At 55.0% G+C, this 22,970-nt stretch overlaps 1 protein-coding gene across 1 annotated transcript; it reads left to right on the plus strand.

The window, feature by feature from the left end:
- The first annotated feature begins 1,361 nt into the window (after positions 1-1,361).
- Positions 1,362-20,071, plus strand: DPH7 (diphthamide biosynthesis 7). Its single transcript, XM_064171451.1, has 9 exons — positions 1,362-1,569; positions 2,515-2,651; positions 4,290-4,377; positions 7,201-7,295; positions 9,871-10,037; positions 10,968-11,040; positions 15,263-15,328; positions 16,118-16,290; positions 17,485-20,071. Exons 1-9 carry the CDS (start codon positions 1,432-1,434, stop codon positions 18,087-18,089), a joined length of 1,542 nt encoding a protein of 513 aa, XP_064027521.1. The 5' UTR covers positions 1,362-1,431; the 3' UTR covers positions 18,090-20,071.
- The last annotated feature ends 2,899 nt before the right edge of the window (positions 20,072-22,970 follow it).

Raw genomic sequence — 22,970 nt, forward strand, 5'->3', positions numbered from 1 at the left:
CACCACCAAGCAGGGGATCAGGGGGGCTGGGCTGGCACAGGCCACTCGTCCCTCCAGCCTGAACTCAACCCTGATTGTGCTCAGGACACGTAATGAGAAAAGGGAGAAGAGGAATTGCCAGCACATGGACAAGTGCTAGAAAGACAGGGCAGGAAGGGTTAAAGGGGTTTTGGTGGAGGGAATTCAGCAGAGGGATGCCAACTACACTGAAAAATAACTGAGGGAAAGCAATGAAGCAAGGAAGCAGGAAGGTGACAACATCCACTGGTGACATTATCCAGTGCAGTAATAATGCAGCAAAGGCTGAGTGGAGAATCGCAGGAGGACCTTAGGAGACAGACTGGTGGATGAAATTCAGCATCAAGAAATGCGGTGCTGCTCGTGGGAGAACATCAAAAGATGAGCCCCTGGCTGACTCTTCACTCAGCAACCAGTCCTTTGGGTTGTGAAATGGTCCTGCAGACATTTCTGCCTGGGAAAACAAGAGCAAAGGAGGCTGAAGGCGAGGACAGGAGAACAGAGCACAGCACCATGGCATCAGCTGGCTGCATCCTGCGTGCAGGTCTCACCTTCCATCTCGGAAAGGACTGCGAGGAAAGGGGCAGGCTCAGGGCAGGAAGCTCCTTGGTGTGCAGCAGCTCCTGCCGAGGCACAGCCACGTGTGGCACAGAGTGGTGGGCACTGGAAGGGACCTGCGGGCATCATCCAGTCTGACCCCCTTGCTCCAGCAGGGCACCCACAGCAGCTTGCCCAGCAGCACAACGGCCAGGGGGGGTTGGAAGCTCTGCAGAGCAGGAGACTGCACAGCCTCTCTGAGCAGCCTGCTCCAGCCTCCAGCACCCTCACACCAAACAACTTCTCCTGTTCAGCTGGAACCTCCTGGGTTCCAGTTTGTGCCCACTGCCCTTGTCCTGTCCCTGGGCACCACTGAGAGGAGTCTGGCCCCAGCCTCCTGCCCCCCACAGGTCCTTCAGCTGCTGCTGAGCATTGCTCAGGTCCCCTCCGGGGCTGCCCTTCTCCGGGCTCAGCGCCTCCAGGGCTCTCAGCCTTTGCTCCTCAGAGGAGCTACAGCGAGACGAGGAACGCTTCAGAGGCGGCAGGGGGCAGATGCCAGGGGAAGGCGGAGCGGGCTGGTCCGAGCGGCAGCACCGTGGCTCCTACCCGCGGTGTGGGCTGCAGCCCCCCGCCCGCTGCCTGCGGTGGGTGCCGCTGCGCTGCGGCTCCGGGCAGAGGAGGCCGCTCAAGGGTTAAGGACGGAGCTCGGCCCCAACGCTGCTGCTGCCCACAAGCTGCCCTGGGCACCGCCTCCCCGCTGCCCAGCGGCTTGAGCCCGGCTGCCGGCCCTGCCCGGGCCCGCCCCGCTCCGCGGCTGACCGGGAAGCAGACGGCGGCGGTTCCGCTGCGCCGCCCGCGGCCTGAGCCCGCCCCGAGATGGCGGCGCCGTGCCGGACGCGGACGCTGCAGGTGGTGGACACGGAGTTCAGCGCGGACGCGGTGGAGTGGTGCCCGGTGGAGGGCTGGCACAGCATCCTGGCCTGCGGCACCTACCACCTCCGCCCGCCCGCCGCGGTGAGCCTGCCCGCCCGCCGCCACGGGGCTCGGCCGCACCGCGGCTGGGCTCGGCCAGGGGGTCCTGCCCTTCGCGGGCCGCCCCAGCCGGGCCGGGAGTCCCCTCGGTGCTTTCGTGCCCTTCGCTGGCCGCTCCAGGCGGCTAAGGAGTCCCCTCGGTCCGTTCCTGCCCTTCGCGGGCCGCCCCAGCCGGGCCGGGAGTCCCCTCGGTCCTTTCCTGCCCTTCGCTGGCCGCTCCAGGCGGCTAAGGAGTCCCCTCGGTCACCTCGACCAGTCCCGGGAGTCCTTTCTTGCCCTCCGCTGGCCGCCACAGCCGGGCCAGGAGTCCTCTCGGTCCCCTCGGTCCTTTCCTGCCCTCCGCTGGCCGCCACAGCCGGGCCAGGAGTCCCCTCGGTCCTTTCCTGCCCTTCGCTGGTCGCTCCAGGCAGCTAAGGAGTCCCCTCGGTCCTTTCGTGCCCTTCGCTGGCCGCTCCAGGCAGCTAAGGAGTCCCCTCGGTCCTTTCGTGCCCTTCGCTGGTCGCTCCAGGCAGCTAAGGAGTCCCCTCGGTCCTTTCCTGCCCTTCGCTGGCCGCCACAGCCGGGCCAGGAGTCCCCTCGGTCCCCTCGGACCATTCCTGCCCTTCGCTGGCCGCCCCAGCCGGGCTAGGAGTCCTCTCGGTCCCCTCGACCGGCCCCGGGGGTCCTTTCCCTGCCCTTCGCTGGCAGCCTCAGCCCCGTGCCCTGCCCGGCCGTGGCCTTGGGGTTACCTTGAGGGGGCTGAGCAGACCTTGCGAGCGAGGGTGGATGGCTCTGAGGTGGCTGTGGTGGCTTTAATGCCTCAAGGGAGGGACTTGACCTGCCGGGTCCCTCTGCTGTGCTGCTGCCGGCAAGCTCTGCGGCGGGGAGAGCTCTGGGCTGGTAGAACTGCTGCTGAACCTCCTCTTTGCTTCGCCCTTTTTGCTGCAGAGCGACTCCCGAGGCAGCAGTGGTGCCTGTGACCGGACCGGGCGCCTCTACCTCTATCACTACCACGAGGAGCAGCCTTTCATCCCCCTCACCGAGATCCAGAGGATTGACACTGCTGCCATCCTGGACATCAAGTGGTAATGCTGCTCCCTGGCTGTATGGAGCTCACAGCAGCTTGGTTTGCTCTTCGGGGGGGGGGGGCTGTTGGCAGGGACACCTCCTACTAGAGCAGGTCACTCAAGTCAACATCCAACCTGGTGCTGAACACCTCCAGGGAGGTTGTGGAGCACAGAAGCACCCAACGTGATCTTTGATCACGTTGGGTGCTTCTGTGCTCCACAACCTCCCTGGGAAACCTGTGCCAGTGTCTCAGCACCCTCAACCTGTGCCAGTGTCTCAGCACCCTCAACCTGTGCCAGTGTCTCACCACCCTCAACCTGTGCCAGTCTCTCCCCACCCTCACTCTCAGGAATTGTTTCCCCATCTCATAGCATCATAGAATGACTCAAAGACAATCTCCCCCAGCTCAAAGCCATTGTCCCTCATCCTGCCACTCCCAGCCCTTGTCCACAGTCCCTCCCCAGCTCTCCTGCAGCCCCTTCAGGTACTGGAAGGCTTCTCTAAGGTCTCCCAGCAGCCTTCTCCAGGCTGAACAGCCCCAACTGTCCCAGCCTGTCCTCGCAGGGGAGGTTCTCCAGCCTTCATCATCTTCATGGCCACCAACAGTTCCGTGTCCTTCTAGTGCTGGGAACACCAGAACTGGCTGCAGTAGTCCAGTGCTGCTCCTCCATATGCTCATTTCTCTTATGCTTTTCTGGTTCTTTAGGAGCAGTTGGTCTGGGGCTGAGTGGCTGGAAAGCAGCCAAGAGAAGAGGGACCTGGGGGGTGCTGGTGGATAGTAGCTGAGGATGAGGCAGCAGTGTGCCCACGTGGCCAAGAGAGCCAATGGCATCCTGGGCTGGCTCAGGAGCAGTGTGGCCAGTAGGACAAGGGAGGTTCTTCTGCCCCTGTGCTCAGCACTGCTCAGGCCACACCTTGAGTGCTGTGTCCAGTTCTGAGGCCCTCAATTCAAGAGAGATGTTGAGGTGCTGGAAGGTGTTTGGAGAAGGGCAGCAAGGCTGGGGAGGGGCCTGGAGCAGAGCCCTGTGAGGAGAGGCTGAGGGAGCTGGGGGGGTGCAGCCTGCAGCAGAGGAGGCTCAGGGCAGAGCTGATTGCTGCCTGCAGCTGCCTGCAGGGAGGCTGTAGCCAGGTGGGGTTGGGCTCTGCTGCCAGGCAGCCAGGGCCAGAAGAAGGGGACAGAGGCTCAAGCTGTGCCAGGGCAGGTCTAGGCTGGCTGTTGTTAGGAAGTTGTTGTCAGAGAGAGTGATTGGCATTGGAATGGGCTGCCCAGGGAGGTGGTGGAGTCTGTGTGGCTGGAGGTGTTGAAGCCAATCCTGGCTGGGACACGTAGTGCCATGGTCTGGTTGGTTGGGCAGGGCTGGGTGCTAGGTTGGGCTGGATGAGCTTGGAGCTCTCTTCCAACCTGCTGGATTCTATGATTCTGTGATTCTATGACTGTGGAGCTCATTCATTTCATACCCCACAGTAGCTGTCCCCTGTGTACAGTCCCCTCCGTGCAGGTTCCTGGGTACCTGAGGAGCCTTAGGTTTTCTTAAGGAGATTTCTTTTGCTCCAGTGCCTCGTGCATCTTGCAGCAGGAAGTTAGGACTTTGCTCTCCTCCTTAAATATGTGAAAGATAAGACCTTCAAGACCTGTTTAACTTGATTTCTTTTAGGTGCCACATTCCTGTTGCAGAACATCCCATGGTTGGCATTGCAAACTCGACAGGCGCCGTGGAGTTTTGCCACCTGACTGGCAGTGAGGTAGGAGGCTGTGACACCCACTGCTGCTGAAGCTGAAGTGTTCAGAGCCATGTAGGAAAGCAGTAGGAGAGGATTAGAGCCATGCAAATGATTAAGGGAGTTGAACATCTTCCTTAGGAGGAGAGCCTGAGGGAACTGGGGCTTGGAGCTTGGAGAGGAGAAGAAGGGGTGACCTCATTCATGTTTATCAATACAGAATCAGGCAGGCTTGGAAGGGACCACAAGGAGCAGCCAGTTCCAACTCCCCCTGCCATGCCCAGGGACACCCTACCCTAGAGCAGGCTGCACACAGCCTCAGCCAGCCTGGCCTTAAACACCTCCAGCCATGGGGCCTCAACCACCTCCCTGGGCAACCCATTCCAGCCTCTCACCACTCTCCTGCTCAGCAACTTCCTCCTCACCTCCAGCCTCACTCTCCCCACCTCCAGCTTTGCTCCATTCCCCCACTCCTGACACTCCCTCACAGCCTCAAAAATCCCTCCCCAGCTTTTTGTAGCCCCCTTCAGACCCAGGGAGGCCACAAGAAGGTCCCCTGGGAGCCTCCTCTGCTCCAGCCTGCACAGCCCCAACTCTTTCAGTCTGTGCTCACAGCAGAGCTGCTGCAGCCTCTCAGCATCCCTCTGGCCCTGCTCTGGACACTCTCCAGCATCTCCACAGCCCTCTTGTCCCAGGGGCTCCAGAGCTGGATGCAGTACTCCAGGTGGGCTCTCAGCAGAGGGGGAGAATCCCCTCCCTGGCCCTGCTGGCCATGCTGCTGCTGCTGCAGCCCAGGCTCTGCTTGGCTTTCTGGGCTGCAAGTGCACACTGCTGGCTCCTGCTGAGCTTCTCCTCCAGCAGCACCCCCAAGTCCCTCTCCTCAGGGCTGCTCTCCAGCCACTCCCTGCCCAGCCTGCATTGGTGCTTGGCATTGCCTTGCCTCAGCTGCAGGACCTTGCCCTTGGTCTTGTTGAGCCTCCTGAGCTTGGCTTGTGCCCACCTCTGCAGCCTGCCCAGCTCCCTCTGGATGGATCCTGCCCTCCAGCCTGGCTGCTGCAGCACACAGCTTGGTGTGGGCAGCAAACTTGCTGAGGCTGCACTCAGTGCCTCTGCCCATGGCACCCACAGAGATGTTGAGCAAGACTGGTCCCAGGGCTGCTCCCTGAGGGACTGCACTTGTCACTGCCTGCACTTGGCCATGGAGCCATTGACAGCCACTCTGTGGGTGCAGTCATCAAGCCACTTCTTTGTCCATCCTGTGGTCCTCCAATCAAACCCATGTGGCACCAGCTTGGAGAGCAGGATGTGGTGGGGGACAGTGTCAGAGGCCTTGCTCAGGGCCAAGTAAATGACACATGCAAGGGTGAGTGCCAGGAGGATGGAGGAAGCCTCTTGGTGATGCCCAGTGACAGGACAAGGGGCAACGGGTGGAAGTTGAGGCAATGGAGGTTCCATCTAAAGCTGAGGAGGACTTTTTTCCCTGTGAGGATGACAGAGCACTGGCACAGGCTGCCCAGGGGTGTTGTGGAGTCTCCCTCCCTGGAGATACCCAAGAACCATCTGGATGCCTTCCAGTGTGATCTGCTCTGGGTGATGCTGCTCTGGCAGAGGGCTGGAGCAGATGAGTTTTCAGGGTCCCTTCGTGCCCCTGGCACTCTCATTCTGTGATTTCCATGTTTTCCTCACTGTGCTTAGCTTTTTAAATACTTGTCATTTAAATACTGCTTTTGGTCTGGGCAGCCTGATCTAGCTGGAGGTGTCCCTAAGGAGTTGACCTTAGAGGGTCCCTTTCAGCCTGATGCATTCTGTGGTTCTGATAATGCTTTTGCTAAATGCCACAGATGTGTTCATGGCTCCAGAGACTCTCTGGGCTCTGCCCACCTGCAAAGTGTGGCAAATGAGAAGCATGAGGGGACAGAAGCTAACCCTGGAAACTGGCACTTAAGAATAGCTATGGGATGGACTCGGTGAAGACAGCAGAAGGTGCAAAGTGGTTAAGAACAGGGAAGAATTGTGGAGAGAGGCTTCTGGCTGGTGAGGGGAGGGAGTGATCAAGAGGAACATTCACAGAGTGGAGCAAGAGAAGGAAGTCTGTAAAGGCCTTCAGCAGCCAGGTCAGCACTTCCCCTGCACTTCACTCGTGAGAGGAACCAAAGCCTAAGTGGTGTGGTGGGAGATGTGTAGCAGGAGAGTGGGGGTCCTGTGTGTCCAGAGAAGGGCAACGAGGCTGGGGAGAGGCCTTGAGCACAGCCCTACGAGGAGAGGCTGAGGGAGCTGGGATTGGTTAGCCTGGAGAAGAGGAGGCTCAGGGCAGACCTTATTGCTGTCTGCAACTACCTGAGGGGTGGTTGTGGCCAGGAGGAGGTTGCTCTCTTCTCTCAGGTGGCCAGCACCAGAAGGAGAGGACACAGCCTCAGGCTGTGCCAGGGGAGATTTAGGCTGGAGGTGAGGAGAAAGTTCTTCCCTGAGAGAGTCATTGGACACTGGAATGGGCTGCCCGGGGAGGTGGTGGAGTCGCCGTCCCTGGAGCTGTTCAAGGCAGGACTGGACGTGGCACTTGGTGCCATGGTCTGGCCTTGAGCTCTGTGGTAAAGGGTTGGACTTGGTGATCTGTGAGGTCTCTTCCAACCTTGGTGATACTGTGATACTGTGGTACTGTGACACTGTTTGTCCTTCAGCTGGTACTGAGTGCCCATAGGTGTCTGTGGGGTGGTTCATCTCTTCTGGAGCGTGGGGCTCTGCCATGCTCAGCAGTCTGGAGAACACCTGCTGTGGGTGTCAGCAGTACAGGTGGTGTTAGGGCCTGCTGTCTTCCCACTCTTAACCCACTCCTTTTCTTTCCAGTAGAAGAACAGCTGCATGCTGGAGCCTTGCTTCAGGGTGGATCTCGGCGCACAGCGTCTGGCCTTATCTTTGGACTGGTCCACAGGACGAGAGCAATGGTGAGGACAGGAGATGGTATTGGAGGCCACTGTGTGTGTGGCAGCTCTCAGCCATAGGCTGAGCATTTAATAATGAACCCTTGGTGGCTTCTTGCAAAGCAGCTTAAATCTTTCTTGGTCTCAGCTGCACCTTCTCTAGAAGATACTTTTTCCAGAGCAAGGGTGACAGAGGAAAGTGAAGGCATAGCAGGGCCAGTGTAAGAGACTAAGTCAGCAACAGGTGGGAGGTTGTGCTGTGGTGAGGGGCAGCAGGTGGGTCAGGGACACATCCTCTGTTGCCTTTGCTAACAAGGAAAGACCAGAGTGGGATGCAGATACAGCCACTGGCTCCAGCTGCTCTTGGAGGTTTTTTGTGTGAAGTTGTGTCAAAGAACTACAACAGCTCATGGAGGGAGCTTAGAGGTGAGTTAGAAATGGGAGAGAATTGGTTTGGAAATGGCTCCATCTTCTCTCTCTGCAGTAGGTCTCCCCTTAGCCTCCTGCTATTCCAACCAGAAGAGGGAGGAGACTTTGGGAGGCTCTTGTCAGTCTGACCTGGAGGAAAATAGAATCTGCCTTCATGTGTAATAGCAAGCATGGGACAGGTCCTGTTCTGTGTCTAGCAGAAGGCAGACCCAAGGCTGGCTTTCTTCCCCTCCTGTGGCTGTGAGGGCTTACTGCCCTGTGAAATCAGGGAGTGGGGATGGTTGGTGTAGGTGATTTTGGGATGGGCTGGAGCTGGGAAGAGCAGAATACATACAAACATTCCTTCAGAGAGTCACAGCAGGGTTTGGGTTGGAAGGGACCTGAAAGATTTTCCAGTTCCAAGCCCCTGCCATTCGCAGGGACACCTCCCACCAGCACAGCTTGCTCAAGGCTTCATCCAGCCTGGCCTTCAACACCTCCAGGCTTGGAGCTTCCACAGCCTCTTTGGGCAACCTGTGCCACTGTCTCCCCACCTTCACTGCAAAGAATTTCTTCCTCATCTTCACTCTCAATCTACCCTCTCCCAGCTCAAAGCCATTGTCCTTTGTCCTGGCACTCTAAGCCCTTGTCAAAAGTACCTGTCTGGTTTTCTTGTACAGCCTGTTGCTGTGTTGTACAGCCTGTTGCTCTCAGTGTTGTATTGGATCAGACACTCCTGCAACAGCAGGTGTCTGTTCTGCTGTCTGTTCTTTGGCTGCTCTTTGTGAATCCAGCAGCTTCTCAGGACACAGGTTTCAGTAACTCCTGATGCTTTCTGTGTGTTGTGCAGATCAGGGCACAGGTTTCACTAACTCCTGATGCTTTCTGTGTGTTGTGCAGCTCAGGGCACAGGTTTCACTAACTCCTGATGCTTTCTGTGTGTTGTGCAGCTCAGGGCACAGGTTTCACTAACTCCTGATGCTTTCTGTGTGTTGTGCAGATCAGGGCACAGGTTTCACTAACTCCTGATGCTTTCTGTGTGTTGTGCAGCTCAGGGCACAGGTTTCACTAACTCCTGATGCTTTCTGTGCTGTGCAGCTCAGGGCACAGGTTTCACTAACTCCTGATGCTTTCTCTGTGTTGTGCAGATCAGGGCACAGGTTTCACTAACTCCTGATGCTTTCTGTGCTGTGCAGCTCAGGGCACAGGTTTCACTAACTCCTGATGCTTTCTGTGTGTTGTGCAGCTCAGGGCACAGGTTTCACTAACTCCTGATGCTTTCTCTGTGTTGTGCAGCTCAGGACACAGGTTTCACTAACTCCTGATGCTTTCTGTGTGTTGTGCAGCTCAGGGCACAGGTTTCACTAACTCCTGATGCTTTCTGTGTGTTGTGCAGCTCAGGGCACAGGTTTCACTAACTCCTGATGCTTTCTGTGTGTTGTGCAGCTCAGGACACAGGTTTCACTAACTCCTGATGCTTTCTGTGTGTTGTGCAGCTCAGGGCACAGGTTTCACTAACTCCTGATGCTTTCTGTGTTGTGCAGCTCAGGGCACAGGTTTCAGTAACTCCTGATGCTTTCTGTGTTGTGCAGCTCAGGGCACAGGTTTCACCAACTCCTGATGCTTTCTGTGTGTTGTGCAGCTCAGGGCACAGGTTTCACCAACTCCTGATGCTTTCTCTGTGTTGTGCAGCTCAGGACACAGGTTTTAGTAACTCCTGATGCTTTCTGTGTGCTGTGCAGCTCAGGGCACAGGTTTCACTAACTCCTGATGCTTTCTGTGTGTTGTGCAGCTCAGGGCACAGGTTTCACTAACTCCTGATGCTTTCTGTGTTGTGCAGCTCAGGACACAGGTTTTAGTAACTCCTGATGCTTTCTGTGTGCTGTGCAGCTCAGGGCACAGGTTTCACTAACTCCTGATGCTTTCTGTGTGTTGTGCAGCTCAGGGCACAGGTTTCACTAACTCCTGATGCTTTCTGTGTGTTGTGCAGCTCAGGACACAGGTTTCACTAACTCCTGATGCTTTCTGTGTGCTGTGCAGCTCAGGGCACAGGTTTCACTAACTCCTGATGCTTTCTGTGTTGTGCAGCTCAGGACACAGGTTTCACTAACTCCTGATGCTTTCTCTGTGTTGTGCAGCTCAGGGCACAGGTTTCACTAACTCCTGATGCCTTCTCTGTGTTCTGCTGCAGTGGATGTCCCTTGAGAGTCATCAGCAGCGATTCAGAGGGGAAGCTCAATCTTTTCTCCATAGATGAATCTGCTCCTTCTGTGCACGTCCTGAACCAGTGGGAAGCTCACAAATTCGAGGCCTGGATTGCTGCTTTTAACTACTGGGACACTGACATTGTGTACTCAGGTCTGTAAGGGCTGGGAATCCTGTTCAGAGGTGTTCAGGAGGGGACATCTTCTTCAGGGATGTGAATTCCATGGCATTTTGTTGGCCAGGGTTGAGTAGGCTGCTTGCATCACACCTCCTTCTAGGAGCTGGGGTCTCTGCTGTGGGTAAAAGGCTTCTTGATTGTGGGGAGTGGTTGGAGTTAGGAGGAGCTGTACCTTTTAAGCTCCACTTTGGGTGTTGGTAAAAAAGATGTTAATTCCTTGTGGAGTGCAAAAGAGAGCAGAGAGCTTCTGGATTCCAGGCTTTTTCTCTTCTGTTTTTGTTGTTTTGCTTAGCAGTGAGAGTGTGGCTGAGGAATGGCTCCTCTGTGAGCCTCAGGTGCTGGGTGGTAGTCACAGATTGCATTGGGTTGGACGAGACCTCCAAAGCTCCTCTTGTCCAACTCCCCTGCAGGCAGCAGGGACACCTCCAACTAGAGCAGGCTGCCCAGGGACACAGCAAGTTTGACCTTGAATTGTTTCAGGGGCAGGACCTCTACCACATCTCTGAGCAACCTGTGCTGGTATTTCACCACCCTCACTGTGCAGAACTTTCTCCTGATGTCCAACCTACCTCTGCCCTGCTCCAGTTCCAAACCATTGCCCCTGGTCCTATCCTCACAAGTCCTTCTGAACAGTCTTTTGCCAAACTTCTGTAGGTCCCCTTTAGATACTGAAATGCAGCTCTGAGGTCTCCCTGGAGCCTTCTCTGGGGCTCAGCTTTCTCAGCCTGTCCAGTTCTTTCAGTGAGATCCTACAGCTGGAAAGCATCAGCTCACTGGGAAATAGTTCTTAGCCCTGAGTAGCTGAATCAGTTACTGTGCAGATTCTGTGAGGCTCTTGTGCTGCCTTAGTGCCCAGTGCTGCGCTGGGATGGTGCTCTGGGTGACCAGCTTTTGTCTTTGTGCAGGAGGAGACGACAGCCTGCTAAAGGGCTGGGACACCAGGTGCAGTCCAGAGGCTCCAGTCTTCACCAGCAGGAGGTAAGCAAGGCAGGTGTGCAGCTGCAGCCTGCAGCTCTCGGCTGTGAACACAGGGTGCTGCTGTGCCCCTTCCCAGCCCGTGGAGCTCAGAGACATGCAGCGGCTGTGGAGTCCTGTTCCTGCCTGCCCACCCTGGGAAATGGAGACAGCAATTAGATTGGTTTGTCTGAGGACAACTTCAGGTTGGAACTTTCTTCTTTGTGTTCACCAACCTTGAGTGCTGTGTCCAGTTCTGGGCCCCTCAATTCAAGAGAGATGTTGAGCTGCTGGAAGGTGTCCAGAGAAGGGCAACAAAGCTGGTGAGGGGCCTGGAACACAAAGCCTATGAGGAGAGGCTGAGGGAGCTGGGGGTGTTTAGCCTAGAGAAGAGGAGGCTCAGGGGTGACCTCATTGCTGTCTACAACTACCTGAAGGGACACTGTAGCCAGGTGGGGGTGGCCTCTTCTCCCAGGTAACCAGCAATAGAACAAGGGGACATAGTCTTAAGTTGTGCTGGGGGAGGTCTAGGCTGGATGTGAGGAGGAAGTTGTTGTCAGAGAGAGTGATTGGCATTGGAATGGGCTGCCCAGGGAGGTGGTGGAGGCACCATCCCTGGAGGTCTTCAAGAAAAGCCTGGCTGAGGCACTTAGTGCCATGGTCTAGTTGATTGGCTAGGGCTGGGGGATAGGTTGGACTGGATGATCTTGGTGGTCTCTTCCAACCTGCTTGATTCTTTGATTCTATGATTCCATAACAAGCCAGCAGCTTGCTTCTACCTTGTGAGGTTCAGGAAGGACAATGCAGAGTCCTGCACCTGGGGAAGAATAACAGCAGGCACTAGTGCAGACTAGAAATTGTCCTGCTGGCAAGCAGCTCTGTGGAGAAAGATCTCGGAGTGCTGGTGGGCAGCAAGTTCTGCATGGGGCAGCAACGTGCCAATGGCATCCTGGGGTGCAGCAAGAAAAGTGTGGCCATCAGGGCTAGGGAGGTTTTCCTGCACCTCTGCTCTGGTGAGACCACAGCTGGAATGCTCTATCCAGTTTTGGGCTCCCCAGTTCAACAGAGACAGGAACCTGCTGGAGAGTCGAACAGAGAGCTCTGAGGATGATGAAGGGACTGAAACATGTCTCCTATAAAAGAAGGCTGAGAGCCCTGGGGTTGTTTGGTCTGGAGAAGGTTGAGAGGGGATCCAGTGTCTATTAATATGTGAGGGGTGAGTGACAAGAAGGGGCCAGGTTCTTTTCAGTGGTGTCCTGTGACAGGAGAAGGGGCAGTGAACACAAACTGGAAGCCAGGAGGTTCCACATCAGCATGAGGAGAAAGTTGTTTGGTGTGAGGCTGCTGGAGGCCTGGAGCAGGCTGCCCAAAGAGGTTGTGGAGTCTCCTCTGAAGACTTTCAAGACCCACCTGGATGTGCTCCTGCTGTGGCAGAGGGCTTGGGCTCAATGATCAAGTGATAAAGGTCACTTTAGAGCGCTCAGATTTACCCTAAGAGTTATTAGAGTGGTTAACTAATTTGGTTTTCCAACACGAGATTGATCCAGTAGAAGGAAAATGTCATCATCTCCCTGAGAAGTGGTTGGTCAGTTTGACTGATCTGTCTTGCAACCAGGGCTGGTTTTGAAATGAGGCCTGTTCCAAACTGGAGCAGGGTACATTTAGGTTGGACATCAGCAGGAAGGGTGGGGAAATACTGCAACAGGTTGCCCAGAGATGTGGTCCAGGCCCCATCCCTGGAGGCATTCAAAGTCCAACTCAATGGGACCCTGAGCAACCTGATCTAGTTAGAGGTGTCTCCTGCTGGCTGCAGGGGGGTTGGACAAGATGGCCTTTGAGAGTCTCTTTTAACTCAATGCAGTCTGTGAATCTGTCTTGGTGATGAACTCTTTTCACTTTGGGACATGGTTTAATGGGTATGGTGGTGTCTGGCTGATGATCTTAAAGGTCTTTTCTTTCAGCACTGGTCAGGCCACACCTTGAGTACTGTGTCCAGTTCTGGGCCCCTCAATTCAAGAGAGATGTTGAGGTGCTGGAACATGTCCAGAGAAGGGCAACAAAGCTGGTGAGGGGCCTGGAGCACAAATCCTATGAGGAGAGGCTGAGGGAGCTGGGGGTGTTTAGCCTGGAGAAGAGGAGGCTCAGGGGGGATCTTATTACTGTCTACAACTACCTGAAGGGGCATTGTAGCCAGGTGGGGGGTGGCCTCTTCTCCCAGGTAACCAGCAGTAGAACAAGGGGACACAGTCTCAAGTTGTGCCAGGGTAGGTCTAGGCTGGATGTTAGGAAGAAGTTCTTCCCAGAGAGAGTGATTGGCATTGGAATGGGCTGCCCAGGGAGGTGGTGGAGGCACCGTCCCTGGGGGTCTTCAACAAAAGCCTGGATGAGGCACTTAGTGCCATGGTCTGGTTGACTGGCTAGGGCTGGGTGCTAGGTTGGACTGGATGATCTTGGAGCTCTCTTCCAACCTGGTTGATTCTATGATTCTATGATTCCAACCAAAACATTCCTGTGATGCTAGATGACATTAAAGATGCTGTAAGCTTGGTAACCACAACCTAAGCCAGTCTCAGAAAGAGAAGAAGGTGATAGGTAGTTTAAAGTTACATTGACATAGGAATGTACTGAGATAATCAGCTCTGGAACAACATTCTGAGGACCTACCAGGGAGGTGGTGGAGGCACCATCCCTGGAGGTGTTCAGGAAAAGCCTGGATGAGGCACTTAGTGCCATGGTCTGGTTGACTGGCTAGGGCTGGGGGATAAGTTGGACTGGATGAGCTTGGAGATCTCTTCCAACCTGCTTGATCCTGTAATTCTATGATCTGCAGAGGTCCCTTCCAAGCCCTGCCACTCTGTGATTCTAAGGTGGTGATGGTTGCTTTTTGCTAACAGAAGGCTGCTGAATTCCACTGTTCCTTGGGGAATTTTTGTGTCTGTGAAATGTAGTTAAACCTTATTTTGTCACATTTTCTACATGTTTTCTTCTCCACTCTTGCCTCCTTTGAAGCATTTGTCTGGTGGCATAACCTGTCCTTTAGAATATGCTTGCAGCAATCTTCAGAGCTCTGCAGTGAAATTCTATCTGTAGCTTTAAAATACCCTTGGGATCATTGCTCTGGAAATGTCAATGCTGGGAGTGAAGTCTGGTGGGAATGGAGCTGTCATCTTGGAATTCTCACAGGCCCTGAACACCAGTTTGTGGTGCAAATATTGCCAGGAATTATTGGTGCTGAGGGGCTGTGTGAGTAGAAGTTTTGATCTGGAAAGGCTGTTGGATCCTGTGGGTGATGCTTTGCCTGTGTGAGTTCACTCTGAGTTCACTTTGTTGTCTTCCCCTGAGACACTTGGAGCTGGACCTTATGTGGAGTCTCCACATCTGATGTGGACTTCCAAATATTGAAATCCCAAGCACAGCTCCAGGCTGGGTGGGGAATGGCTGAGAGCAGCCCTGAGGAACAGGTCTGGGGTGAAGAAAAGCTCAACATGAGCCTGCAGGGTGAGTGCAGCCCAGACAGCAACCCTGTGCTGGGCTGCAGCCAGAGGAGTGTGGGCACAGGGCAAGGGAGGGGATTCTGCCCCTTGGCTCTGCTCTCCTCACACCCCACCTGCAGTCCTGGGGGCAGTTCTGGAGCCCCCAGCACAAGCAGGACATGGAAGTGTTGGAGCCAGACCAGAGGAGGCCACCAAGATGCTGAGAGGGCTGCAGCAGCTCTGCTGTGAGCACAGGCTGAGAGAGTTGGGGCTCTGCAGCCTGGAGAAGAGAAGGCTTGGAGGAGACCTTGGAGTGGCCTTCCAGGATCTGCAGGGGGCTGCAGGAGGGCTGGGGAGGGACTATTGACAAGGTCTGGGAATGAGAGGAGGAGGAGGAGGAATGGGTTTGAAGTGGCAGAGGGGAGACTGAAACTGGATGTGAGGAAGAAGTTGTTTGCAGTGAGGGTGGTGAGAGACTGGCACAGGTTGAGGGTGGTGAGACACTGGCACAGGTTGAGGGTGGTGAGACACTGGCACAGGTTTCCCAGGGAGGTTGTGGAGCACAGAAGCACCCAATGTGATCAAAGATCACATTGGGTGCTTCTGTGCTCCACAACCTCCCTGGAGATGTTCAAGGCCAGCTTGGATGAGGCTGAGACCTTGAGCAACCTCCTCTAGTGGGGATAAGCTTTGAGGTCCCTTCCAACCTAACCCACTCTGTGGCAGGATCCCTTCTGAACTCCCACACTGCTGTCCCTGTGGCTCTTTTGCAGGCACTCCATGGGTGTGTGCAGCATTCAGTGCAGTCCCCATCGGGAGAACCTTCTGGCTACTGGCAGGTAAATCCCATCAAACTGCTTAAATATTTGGGTCAGTTTTGGGGCCCTCACTCTAAGTAGTGCACTGAGGGGGTGGAAAGAGTCCAGGAAATGGCAGTGAAGCTGGTGAAGGGTCTGGAGAACAAGGATTGTCCCCCTAAACTCAGCGCTGGTGAGGCCACACCTTGAGTACTGGGTTCAGTTTTGGGGGTCTCACTACAAGGACACTGAGGGGCAGGAGCAGGTCCAGAGAGGGGCAACAAAGCTGGTGGAGGGTCTGGAGAACAGGGATGGGGAGGGACAGCTGAGGGAACTGGGGTAGAGGAGGCTGAGAGGAGACCTCATTGCTCTTTACAGCTCCCTGAAAGGAGGCTGGAGCCAGGCGGAGGTTGATCTCTGCTCCCAAGGAGCAAGCAATAAGCCAAGAGGAAATGGCCTCAGATTGTACCAGGGGAAGTTTAGGTTGGACATTAGGAACAATTTCTTTCCCAGAAGGCTTCCCAGGGCAGTGGTGGAGTCCTCATCTCTGGAGGAGCTTCAAAGCTGTGCAGATGTGGTGCTGAGGGCCATAGGTTAGTGGTGACCTGGCAGTGCTGGGCTCATGGTTGGACTTCATGACCAGAAAAGTCTCATCCAACCAAACTGATTCCATGGCTCCAGGATTCACTAATGTGAGCACAGCCTCCTCTGAGCCTTCAAACCTGCTGCTGCTGCAGGTGTGGTGCCTGCAGCCATCCTGTGTGTGGAAAGCAGGCTCCCTTTCCTGGCTGTCCTTGTCACACTCACTCAGCCTTCCTGCCGTGTCTCCAGCTACGATGAGCATGTGCTGCTGTGGGACACGAGGAACATGAAGCAGCCCCTGGCAGACACCCACGTGGAAGGTGGAGTCTGGAGGCTGAAGTGGCACCCAACGTGTGAGTTTGTGCTGCTGGCAGCCTGCATGCAGAGCGGCTTCAAGATCCTCGACTGCCGCGGCAGCATGGGTGAGTGCTGGGGGAACAGAGGTGCTCTCAGGCTGCTCTGCTGCCTCTGGCTTAACTACTGGCAGGCCTCCAGCTCTCAGCATGCTGGAAAGATCTAGAGGTTGTTAGCAGAGTTTTTATTCCAACTTGGGGTGACTCAGACCTCTCCTCGCTGTGGGCCTGGTGTGCTGTGCAGAGGCACTGTTATTATCCACCTGCCCTAATTCCTTTCCTGCAGGAAAGCCTTGGTGGGAAGACATTCCCTGGGAAGACATGACTATTGTGGTTTGTCTTCCTCTTGATGGTTCAGAGAGGTTCTTCTGAATGGCAGGTGGTGCTTTGCTGCAGGCAGCAGCTACTGACCTGCCTTCCTCAAAGGCTGTGCAGCTTGGTTTAGCCAGAAGAACACGAAGAAGCTGTTTGCATTTACATCACAAAGACAGGCTGAGAGGAAATGGAGGCCTTCTGGACTTCTCCAAGCCTTGGGCAGATCCACACCGTGCAAAGTGTGGATGTAGGCAGGGAGGAACTCTGTGCCCAGTTGGTGCCAGAGTCCAGCACTGAAAGCTGATGGGAGGAACTCACCTGCGGTTTGTGACTAACCAGAAGCTGAGCTGGCAGCCTCACCAGCTGTGTCTGTGGCTCAGTGGGGATCATTCCCTGCTCCCTGTTGTCTTTGTGGCTCAGTGGGGATCACTCCCTTCAGTACTGGGTCCAGTTTTGGGGGCATCACTACGGGAAAGGGCTGGAGTATGTATAGAGAAGGGACACAAAGCTGGGGAAGGGTCTGGAGAACAGGGCTGGGGAGGAGCAGCTGAGGGAGCTGGGGTGGGGGTTAACCTGGAGAAGAGGAGGCTGAGGGGAGACCTCATTGCTCTCTACAGCTCCCTGAAAGGAGGTTGGAGACAGGTTGGGCTCTTTCCTGTAGTCTCAGGTGATAGGAGATAAAATGGCCTGAACCTGTGCCAGGGAAGGGTTAGGTTGGAGATGAGGAAAAATTTGCTGCTAAGAGTGTTCAGGGACTGGCACAGGCTGCCCAGGGAGGTGCTGGAGTCCCCATCCCTGGAGGTGTTCCAGGCACCTGTGGCCATGGCACTTGGGGCCATGGTTTAGTGGCTGTGGTGGTGTTGGATTGAGGATTGGACTGGCTGACCTTAGAGAGCTTTTCCAGCCCAAACAGTTGCTTGGTTGTGTGACGATGACTTTGTTTTCCAGCGGAGAACACGGAGGAATGCCTCATCCTGTCATCCTATGTCCTGCACAATTCCCTGGCCTACGGGGCTGACTGGTCAAGGCTGTGTCCAAGGGATTCCCTGACTGCCACCCAGGAGGCTGCTGCTCTGTGCCCATGTTCAGAGGAGCCTGAGGGAAGATCAGAGGAAGGAGATGAGAGACTGAATTTGCAAGTCCAAAACCTGAAGATAATTTATGAGTCTCCTACAGCTACTTTTGATGTGATCTTGGATGAGGAGAGTGAAAGCCCTGCCTTGCCCCTCCAAGCAGAGAGGGGGCCTAAGCTGTCTGGGGATGCTGATGCAAAGAGGAGCTGTGATTTGGCTGGGGGTACCGGCCGAGGGGGAGGTCCCAGCTCAGCCAGTGGGTCTGACTCGGGAGCTGAGAGACGCAACGGGACAGGCGCGGGCCGGGGCGGGGATGCAGCCAGGGCTGCAGACAGCCCGAGGCAAGTGAGCATTGTGGCCACTTGTTCTTTCTATGACAATATCCTGCACGTCTGGAAGTGGGAGATGAGCCTGGGGACCCCTTCAGAGACGCCAGGTAGTGGATCTCCCTCTGAAAGAACAGCTGCAGATTTGCACTGACCAGTCCAGAGGAGAGGGGCAGCAGCATCCTGTGAAAGCCACTTCTGAGCTTAGGGCCCCTCTCGTTTCTGGTGGGGTTCTCCAGTTTTACTGGCAAGTTACCAGCACCACTGAGCTTGTTGAGTCTTTTAAGCCTGGCACTGAAGGACTCTTGGGTGTTTTACTGCCAGCACTGAGCAAAGCCTTTGCTCTGAGGACTGTCAAGCACAGGCACATATATTTGGCTTCCCATTCCTGTCCCAGCTGAGAGCAGGACAGCTCTGGCTGGCCAAGGCTGCTCTCTGTCCCTTGTATCTGAATCCCTGCAAGGCTGCCTTGCATCTGTGTGGCTGTTCTCTTAAGCCTGTTTTCTTTCCATCACCACCCAAACTTGTCTGTGCTGTTTGGTGTAGACAGACAGGACCTGCTCAGAGCTTTTTGGCATGCCTCAGGAAAGCCTGGGAGCAGAGGCTTATGTGTGTGTGTGTAGCTGCTTGTGTGATCTGTGAAAGAGGGTGACACTTGGACAGTGGAGGTGTTCCAGGCCAGGCTGGGTGAGGCACTGAACAACCAAGGCTAGTTAGGAAGCATCCCTGCCCCTGGTGGGGAGGTTGGAGCAGATGATCACCGAGGTCCCAGCCAAGCGAGGCCATTCTGGTACAGTGCAGTGTGCTTCTGGGGGTGCTGAGTAGAGAGAAGCTCTTCCTTAGAAATCCACTATGTCAGACAGCAGTTTGGTGCTGGGAACCTTTGTTCTGAGCAGGTCTTTTCTTGGAGGGATTCTGGTCTGTCTGCACAGCTTAACTCCATCCCACTCCTTCCTGGGTTGCAGTCTCACTTCATTGTTCCCCAGCTACACACAGCCTGGTTCAGCACAACTCATGTAGTGAGCTCCCCACCTTCTGTGGTGAGTGGTGACAGCCTGGCCCAGGCTGCCCGGAGCCGTGAGAGATGCCCCACCCCTGGAACCGTGCCAGGTCAGGCTGGGGCTCAGAGCGACCTGCTGCAGTTGCAGATGTCCCTGCCCACTGCAGGGGCGTTGGACTAGATGACCTTTAGAGGTCCCTTCCCACCCAAACCATTCCATGATTGCAGTGCCACACGAAACCGACTCCACAACCTCTTAGAATCATAGAATCAAGCAGGTTGGAAGAGACCTCCAGGATCATCCAGTCCAACCTAGCACCCAGCCCTGGCCAATCAACCAGACCATGGCACTAAGTGCCTCAGCCAGTCCTTTCTTGAAGACCCCCAGGCACGGTGCCTCCACCACCTCCCTGGGCAGCCCATTCCAATGCCAATCACTCTCTCTGGGAAGAACTTCTTCCTAATATCCAGCCTATACCTACCCTGGCACAACTTGAGACTGTGTCCCCTTGTTCTCTTGGTATCCAACTCCTCTTTTCTGCTCTCCACACAAACTTCCAGGTCCAAAGCCAAGATCTTTCATATCTAAAGGTGAACAGCTTTAAGACCAAAACCTCCAAAAAAAGTATGAGCAGTGTTTCCTGACATCCTTGAAGCTCAAAACAAGTGCAGAAACCAAAACCTTACCAACATTGCCCAAACTACCTCCAGGAACAGCTGCAGAATTCCTCATGGTTGCTCCATTAGCTTGCTTTTTTTTCACTGTGAACTATCAGCAGAACAGTGTTTCTGGAGCACTTTGTTATCTTCCTAGAAACAAAAAACCAGCTTCAACTTGGTAAGTGACTTCTAGCTCGCATGGTGTCTCTTCGGGGGGGGGTTCTCAAGAATGAGTTGTGTGGAAGGAAAGGAACCACCAGCAACAGGTACCTGTAACAGTGCTGCACTCGACAGGGACAGCAGGACAGAACTGAACTGTTTTGAAACTCCCTTTTCCCAAGGTGAATGTGTCTTCTACAAGATGTCCTTGAGCACTGTTACAGGAAGATTCCCATCGGTGTAGTGAGCAGGAGCTTTTGGTAAATAAAATCACCCTATTTTTGGATGTTTCTAAAATAAAACCAATACAAGTGACAGATCTGCCTTGGCTGGTTTGATTTTAGTAAGTTAGTCCTTGGGAGGAGCTTCTGCTGTGCCTTGTGAGGCTGAGACTCCTGACTGCTGTTCAGTCTCTTCCTCAGTGCTACAGGCAGCAAGGTTGCACCCTCAGCAAGTCTGCAAGTGAGAGCAAGCTGTGTGGTGTAGTTAGTAAGACTAAGGACAGGATGGCAGCCAGAGAGACCTGGACAGGCTGCAGAGGTGAGCTGAGGAGAAGCTAATGAGGTTCAATAGAGAGCAGAGTCCTGCACCTTGGTGGGGACATTCCTTGGTATCTATCCAGGCTGGGAGATGATTGAGAGCAGTCCTGCAGAAAAGGATCTGGGGGTACTGGTGGGTGAGAAGCTGGACAGGAGCCAGCAATGGGCACTGGCAGCACAGAAGGCCAAGGGCAGCCTGGGCTGCATCCAAAGCAGTGTGGGCAGATAGAAAGGATCCTGCCCCTCTGCTCTGGGGAGACCTCACCCGCAGGGCTGGGGCCAGATATGGGGGCCTCAGCACAAGAGAGACTTGGAGCAGGATCAGAGGCCACAACGGTGATCAGAGGGCTGAAGAACCTCCCCTGTGAGGACAGGCTGGGAGAGTTGGGGCTGTTCAGCCTGGAGAAGGCTCCAGGGGGACTTCAGAGCTGCATTTCAATAACTAAAGAGGAGGAGGAACTGTTCAGAAGGGCCTGTGGGGATAGGCCACGGGCAGTGGTTTGACACCGGAGCAGGGCAGAGTTAGGTTGGACATCAGGAGGAAGTTCTGCACAATCAGGGTGGTGAAACATTGGCACAGGCTGCCCAGGGATGTGCTCACTTGATGCCCATCCCTGGAGATGCTCAAGGTCAGACGTGATGTGGCTCTGAGTAACCTGCTCTAGTTGAAGGTGTCCCTGCTGCCTGCAGGGAGCTTTGAGGGTCCCTTCCAATCTGAGTCTATCTGTAGGGATGCTTTGGTGTTGAATGTTCCTCAGCAGCCAGAGCAGTCAAGCAGGTTTCCTCAGGCCTCAGGGAGGACACTGAGGGTGTATCCTCTGCCTGGCACTTTGAAGGCTGTAGTGCATGTTTTATTGCATGTTTTATTGCCCTCTGACATGAAGAGAAGCCAGTCTGAGATTAGCACAGCTGCAGTGGTGTCACAGGGTGTGACCAGACTGGGGCACTGGATTTATGCATTAGGCTTGGTCCTTACTCTGCCCTGAGAAATGAGTAGCCTCAAAAACTGCCTTCACATGGGCAAGGGGTGACCTGCTCAAGGCCAAACTGGTATGAACATCACAGAGGGTACCTATCACAGGGTGCAGGATTTCCTGCTCTTCAGCCTTGAGTTTGCTTTTTCCCACCTCCCTCCCAGCCACTGCAAACAGTTATCCCTTCTGGAAAGGTGAGGTAGAGCCCAGGAACAGGGCATCTTGAAAGGAGGGGGCAAAGCACCACCTGTGCCCACACCATCAGCACCCAGAGCTGAAGGCTGTTTGTGTGTGACAATTACTCTGAGCTGAAAAATGCAGGTTGGGTTTTAGCCACAAAGGCTGCATCTTCCCTCAGCCCCACCACGGGTGGGAAGGGATTTTACACAAGGGCTTGTGATAGGATGAGAAGGAAAGAAGTTGGGAGAGGGGAGATTGAGACTGGAGGTGAGGAAGAAATTGTTGAGAGGGTGGAGAGATGCTGGAATGGGCTGCCCAGGGAGGCTGTGGATGCCTCCTTCCTGGAGATCACAGTATCACTAAGGCTGGAAGAGACCTCACAGATCATCAAGTCCAACCCTTTAGCACAGAGCTCAAGGCCAGACCATGGCACCAAGTGCCACGTCCAGTCCTGCCTTGAACAGCTCCAGGGACGGCGACTCCACCACCTCCCCGGGCAGCCCATTCCAGTGTCCAATGACTCTCTCAGGGAAGAACTTTCTCCTCACCTCCAGCCTAAATCTCCCCTGGCACAGCCTGAGGCTGTGTCCTCTCGTTCTGGTGCTGGCCACCTGAGAGAAGAGAGCAACCTCCTCCTGGCCACAACCTCCCCTCAGGTAGTTGCAGACAGCAATAAGGTCACCCCTGAGCCTCCTCTTCTCCAGGCTAACCAATCCCAGCTCCCTCAGCCTCTCCTCATAGGGCTGTGCTCAAGGCCTCTCCCCAGCCTCATTGCCCTTCTCTGGACACGCTCAAGCATCTCAATGTCCCTTCTAAACTGGGGAGCCCAACCTTATCCTTTAATAAATAGTTTCGTGGTGATATCTGGTCTCGTTTGCACCTTCATTTCACAACATGGAAATCCATAAGAACTGGTCTTGCTCCTCTCATTCATCTCTGTTCTCCGGACCTTGACAAGCTTGCATCCTTTTAATGTGATGACCAGCAAGACACTGCTTCTGCAGGAACTGATGTCCAAAAGTAACAATCTGGAGCTGTTTCAAATCTAAAGAGCTTTCTTGCAACCTCAAGTAGCTGCCCAAAGTAACAGACGCTCAATGTCCCTACAGCTGTGTCCCGATTAAGAGTAGTTTTAAGGCTGAGGCAAGCCTGAAGGACGGTGGCATTGAACATAAGCTACAGATCTCAGAGAGCCCAGGGTACAGGCCTGGGATCTCATGTCTGTGGCACACTTCACTGCAGGTAAATCCATCGAAGTGCCCCCTCGGTGGCTGGAGCTGCCACTGGGGGCGAGCAGTACTGCTCTGCCCGAGGTGACACTGTTCGGCTGGGCGCGTCCTGCTCTCCACCGCAGATAACCTGACTCTCCCTCCCTTGTTTCCAGAGGCAGGAATTCCTTCCCGGAAGGGACTGATGCTGCTTCAGCCACCCAGACAAAACCTGCCCGCTGTTACTTACCGGCACCTGGGCAATCGGCTCTCGCCCGAGCAGGCCACCCGCGGGCCCACGCAACACAACCACAC

The sequence above is a fragment of the Pogoniulus pusillus genome, chromosome 35 (genome assembly GCF_015220805.1).
Source record: "Pogoniulus pusillus isolate bPogPus1 chromosome 35, bPogPus1.pri, whole genome shotgun sequence".
NCBI lineage: Eukaryota > Metazoa > Chordata > Aves > Piciformes > Lybiidae > Pogoniulus > Pogoniulus pusillus.

Coding starts and splice junctions, on each gene's coding strand:
- DPH7 (XM_064171451.1), top strand. CDS start 1,432: ATGGCGGCGCCGTGCCGGACGCGGACGCTGCAGGTGGTGGACACGGAG. Junction 10,038..10,967: donor CACTGACATTGTGTACTCAG/GTCTGTAAGGGC, acceptor GTCTTTGTGCAG/GAGGAGACGACAGCCTGCTA. Junction 15,329..16,117: donor AACCTTCTGGCTACTGGCAG/GTAAATCCCATC, acceptor CCGTGTCTCCAG/CTACGATGAGCATGTGCTGC.